Here is a 5,711-nt window from a genome sequence, read left to right as displayed (position 1 = left end):
GCTTTACTCATAGCATGACAATTATCGAAAAGAAATACTAATGGCTTGACCAAGAATAGCATATGTTTGTTTGTTTAAACCCCTTAAAGCAGCTTGTTTAACCTAGTATATTAGCCAAGTGATTACTTAGGTTAATTATGAGATCTAGGTTAAACAAGAACAGATCATATCATGCACAGCTGCGGAAAATAAAGAATATAACAATATGATAACCTAGAAAAACTAATGAAACAAACAGTTTCAACATAAAAACTTAGGGAGGATTTGACCTAACTATCCTCAAGGTAAAACAAATTCACTATAAAGAATCAAAGTTTTTACAATCATATTTAACCCTAAATTTATTACTATCTTTAGTAACTTACTAACACGACCACATACAAGCTCTGACTCCACGAACTCCTCCTTTTTTGGATTTGCACCACACAAGCACCCACGCTTGTAACTTTGAGATCCTACTTAAAGATTTCAGATCACGGCTTGTTGATCTTTTCTGCAACTAGATTCCACTAGTACTTGATTGTAGATCTTGTTTTGGTAGATGCTTGTAGATATTAGAGTGTTGGACTGAAACCCTAAACATTTCACGGGCTTGGCCCTATTTAAAATTCTACAGAAATTTTTTTTCTGCGATTTTCGATCGATCGATCTTCACCATTTGATCAATCGAGCTTTACAGAAAAAATAATCTTATTTCTTGCAGTTTATACATTCTTGAGTCTTGACCTTTACAAGTTTGAGCAATTTCTAACACCTATCCTAAACATCTTTTTTTTTTTTTTTTTTTTTTTTTTTTTTTTTTGCCAACACTTACAAGTTGAAATTCCAAACATTTAATCTTAAATCTTTAGAACCTAACAGCATAGAACCGCATAAGGAATATAACATTGGCTGCATAGAAAAATCAATCTCTGGGTGTACTTGTTTTCATGCATAACTTTAGCCTTCATATATCAACTTAAAAATTTCTTGAGCATGTAAATTCTATAGGTCTTGATTGTGAATAGCTTTGGATATAAACTTATTTAATAGTACATTAAAACATAAAGTTAATTATTTAAGAAGATATTACATACTTGATACAGGAGGGGAAAAAAAACATTCATGAATCATGATTGCTATAAGGAAGCTACAATATTGATTATTCTCTCCAGTGTTACTATAATAAAACTAGAAAATCATGATGATCACAACCTTCATAGTAAACCATCATTCTTGTGCACCTACGAAGAAGAAAGATAATTTCAATATGTTAGAATGATAAGCTTCGGAATTCATAAATGACAGTATGCTAAATGGTCGTTTTCCCAAAAATAAATAGAATACAAAAGATATTCATTATCAGTAACTTAATATTTATGTTTTACTAGTGAGAAAATTCATGATGCGAGAATCCTTATTTGCGGTATGAAAAAATCCCAACCCATTCAATAATTGTGGAATTGGTGTGCATTTACTTGGATTTATTTAGAATTCTAAACAAGAAAACTTCTCCAACAAATTCGTTAACTTCAACTACTTCCTACAAATGTCTATGCTATTCATTCAGTAAAACTGAGATAAAATAATCATATGTTATCGATATAGAGACCTCCTACATCTTGTGGACCACTTCAACGATAGAAATCAACAAATAGAAAATAGATTTTAGCGTATCAAAAAAAAAAAAAAAAGAAGATTTTAGAGGTATATTATGTGTTTTGGTATTATAAAAAAGTAATTGGGCATATTCCCCAACTGAATGCAACATAATGAGCTATATGATTAGTGACACCTTCTTCCCTTAAAATATTTGGACTAGCCTTATCATATTATATCATGAAGTGTGGGGTGCTACCAAATTATAACATATACACAAAGGCAAACAATATATTATCTGTGGATTGTAGCCTTTGTCTGCGTCTATTAGTTCCAAGAAGTTTTTGTCGAATTGAATGTAGCTCAATTATAATAGCACTCATGCTCATCCTTTCTCTTGGAAATTCAACCGAACAAGCAACCCCAATTTTGAAAATCATAATCAAGCATTCTTGACTTGTTACATTTCCATTTTGACCCTCATTGCGAGTAATGTTGTTTGTACGCGTCTCTCCTTCTCTTTCATGCACATGCAGAAGGATAGGATCTATAATGTCAATTATCTGTTCTGGCAAAATTGCTTTAACAAAGTCGTGGAGGTTTAAGTTATCTTGAAAAATATCATCAGTAGGCCTTTTTCCCGTGAACATCTCTAATAATAATATGCCATAACTATAGATATCACCATATGTTGACACGTTATTTCCCAAACCATACTCTGCATTAAACAGTTACATATACCATATATGTAACGTGAGCATAGATTTCTACTAAAAGAAAGATGAAAATATATATATAACAGACAAGTATATTAAAAGAGCATTTTCAATGGTGTATAATAAGAAATAAGATAAGCTGAAAATTTGGTTATATAACATTCTTTTTTTTTTTAGCTACAGTACATCCTTATTAAAATCTTCCTTCAAAACTTTAAAATATAGTAAAAGACAAAGGGAAAAGGAAAACAACTAATTTTTTTTTTTTAAATAATATTTACCTGGAGGAGTATAACCAATTGTGCCTCTTACTCCAATGGAGCTTGATTGGTGAATAGAACAATCTTGGGTAGCATCAAAAAGCAATCTTGCCAAGCCAAAGTCACCTACATGTCCAACCATTTCATCATCAAGAAGAACATTGCTAGGCTTGAGGTCACAGTGGATGATTGGTGTATGGCAATGATGATGAAGATAATCCAATGCATTAGCAACATCAATGGCAATATCTAATCTCTGAAGAAGACTCAAATTCCTTGGTTCCTCAAGAGTCTCGTCTGTTCTTAGTGTTGGATGCAGCCATTCATCTAGGTTGCCATTTGCCATGAACTCATATACCAATGCTTTAAAATCATTACCTTGATGGTCAATACTAGAACATGATGTAAGAACCTTTACAATATTTCGATGTCTAATGTTTTGCAGAGCCTCACACTCGGCCATGAAACTTTTAGAAGCTCCATGGTGCAAAAGGTTGAGCACCTTGACAGCAATTGTATGTCTACCTCTACCTTGATCAAGAATTCCTTTATACACAGATCCAAAGTTACCCACACCAATTAAATTGGTAGAAGAGAACCCATCAGTTGCTTTAAGGAGATTTTGGTAAGATAGATTCAAAAGCAAATTCACCGAGTCACTTGAAGTATTTTCTTTTCTTTTCTTTCTTAAAGAGGAAAGAAATAGAAGTGACAGAACCAAAGTTACTCCTAGAAGCCCAGAAGATATAGAGAATATTAACTTAAAGGTGAGGGTCAACTTTCTCTTCTTAGATTTTTGGTATTTACATTTCGGAAGCTGAAACTTAGGTATACCCCCACAAAGCTTACTATTACCCTTAATGAAAGTTGCACTTCCGTTCTTAAAAACTCCAACTGTTGGTACCTCACCCTCAAAATTGTTGTAAGATAGATTCAAAAATTGCAAGTAGACAAAGAGCTCCAGAAACTTTGGAATCTGTCCTGACAAATTATTGTTGGAGAGATCAAGATTTTCAAGACCTCTTAATGATTCCAAAGAAAACGGAACAATTCCTTGGAAGAGGTTTTCGCCCATGGCTAGAGTTTCGAGCTTTACACAACTACCAAGACTTGTTGGAATTTTACCAAAAAACTTGTTTTCAGAAATATCCAGATATTCAAGATTCTTAAAATTTCCTATTTCCATCGGAAGGGCTCCAGTAAATTGGTTGGCAGACAAATCAAGAAAAGTTGTTGAGAATGAGAGAGCAATGACTTGTGGAGATATTGAACCATTGAGATTGTTATTAGCAAGATTCAAAGAAAACAAGTCTTTGCACTTGCTTAGACTTAACGGGATGTTTCCATCAAGATTATTATCAAGTAAATACAAGTTCATCAAGACCGTTAAATTTCCAAGAGAGGACGGAATGTTCCCAAAGAAATTGTTTGCATGTAATTCCAAGACTTTTAACTTTTGAAGCTGTCCAATTTCAGAGGGAATATTACCTGATAGTTTGTTGTTCCACATGCTAAGTCTCTCCAAGTTGATCATGTTTCCAATTTCAACAGGAATCTTTCCATATATTTTATTATTATCTAGAGTTAAATAGATAAGAGTAGTTGAGAAATTTCCAATGCACTTAGGCAACTTTCCCCCAAAGTTATTGAAACTTATCTCCAACTCATTCAAATAGGTGGAATTTGTCAAAGAACAAAGAAAACTCAAGTCGTTCTCACCTCCATTTCCAAAATTGTTAACGCTAATTAAAAAAGAGGAAATTCTATTTAGCTTTTCCAAAGAATGAACTTTTCCACTTAGCTCATTTAGACTCAATTGAAATATCCCTAAATTTGAGGCATTATATATTGCAAGAGGGATAGATCCAGTAAATTGGTTGTTTGCAATAATAAATACTTCCATATTTTGTAGGGTGAAATCTATGTATGTTGGAAGATGTCCCTGGATTTGGTTGTCTGCTATATCAAATAGTATCAATGAAGAGAGATTGGATATTGAGGGAGGAATTGTACCAGAAAACCTATTTCCAGGCACACTAAATAATGTAAGTTTGGTCAATTGACCAAAAAATGTAGGGATAATCCCACCTAAGTTATTATCAGATGCTACAAAGGCGTCTAGAGAAGATAAGTTCTCGAAAGAAGGTGGGATACCTCCAGTCATTTTATTGTTAACTATAAAAAAGGATTGGAGCTTTGACAAGAAGAGTTTTGAGATTGGCGCAACTGGATAAATTGCTAGGAATTTTACCACTGATTGAGTTATGGTTCAATCGTAAGACTTGCAATCTATGCAAATAACCAATTTCAAGAGGGATTTCATTATGCAAGCTGTTGTTTTGGAGGGTTATTTGCCTCAAAAAACTTAAATTTCCAATATGTGGTGATATGGAGCCTACCAGTTTCGAAGATGGCAAATTCAATACGGTGACCCTCTGATGTCGGCGACCACAGGTGACCCCTCGCCATTGGCAAAAGTGGATGCTGTCATTCCAAGAGCTCATAACCTGGAGAGGATCATCAGCGATCTTCGCTTTGAACTCAAGCAATGCTAACCGGTCTGTCTCATTATTCCCGCCAGCAACAAAGGTGACCAACAAGCCACAACACAAGAGAAGGATAAAGGCATGCATGGAAAAAGAAGAGGATGGTGGAGCTGAAATCCAGTGGGAAAGTCTTATATGCAATATGATTGAAGAAGCAGTTGGCTTTTTGAAACAGAGTAGATAAAGAGGGTTTGATTTTGCAGCTTAGCACTCATGGGAAAAGCACATTTATAAGAATTTGGTAAAGATTGAAGAAGAACCAACTTACTGCATGTAGTGCGGACCCAGCCCGAAAGAATACAAGGACTTGGGGGATTCACCTAACTGGAATCAAAGCGTGCAATAGTCAGTGACCTCAGTGGTCCCTTTACCTTTATAATTAGTGGAAAAATCAAAGTATTCTTTGTGATTGAATATGAAAAATATTTAAATAAGCCTTATTTCCGAATGCTATATCGAACGGAAGCGTGTTTTGTTTTGTTTTGTTTTTTTTTTTTTTGTTTTTTTGTTGGTGTGTTGAGAAACTATCGAATCAAAGCTTAAAATTGCAATATAGAAATTGAGCAGATTCTACGTTCCAAGATTTTGTGTAGTGTTCAACACAAAATTTC

At 34.0% G+C, this 5,711-nt stretch overlaps 1 protein-coding gene across 3 annotated transcripts; it reads right to left on the bottom strand.

Moving 5' to 3' along the window:
- Nucleotides 1-1,094: 1,094 nt before the first annotated feature.
- LOC115984286 (probable LRR receptor-like serine/threonine-protein kinase At3g47570) lies at nucleotides 1,095-5,285 on the bottom strand. 3 transcript variants are annotated; one of them, XM_031107249.1, is made up of 3 exons: nucleotides 2,576-5,285; nucleotides 1,877-2,296; nucleotides 1,095-1,223 (listed from the first exon to the last, which is right to left on the bottom strand). In XM_031107249.1, the coding sequence occupies exons 1-3, from the start codon at nucleotides 4,716-4,718 to the stop codon at nucleotides 1,210-1,212; spliced, it is 2,577 nt and encodes an 858-aa protein (XP_030963109.1). In that variant the 5' UTR covers nucleotides 4,719-5,285; the 3' UTR covers nucleotides 1,095-1,209. The 3 variants fall into 3 exon arrangements, with proteins under 3 accessions (XP_030963109.1, XP_030963110.1, XP_030963108.1); XM_031107250.1 differs by lacking the exon at nucleotides 1,877-2,296; XM_031107248.1 differs by lacking the exon at nucleotides 1,095-1,223 and having other exon boundaries at nucleotides 1,695-2,296.
- Nucleotides 5,286-5,711: the final 426 nt, after the last annotated feature.

The sequence above is a fragment of the Quercus lobata genome, chromosome 4, assembly GCF_001633185.2.
Source record: "Quercus lobata isolate SW786 chromosome 4, ValleyOak3.0 Primary Assembly, whole genome shotgun sequence".
Classification (NCBI taxonomy): domain Eukaryota; kingdom Viridiplantae; phylum Streptophyta; class Magnoliopsida; order Fagales; family Fagaceae; genus Quercus; species Quercus lobata.
Note: the sequence above shows the minus strand (reverse complement) of the source record. Positions and strands in the feature narration are given on the sequence as shown.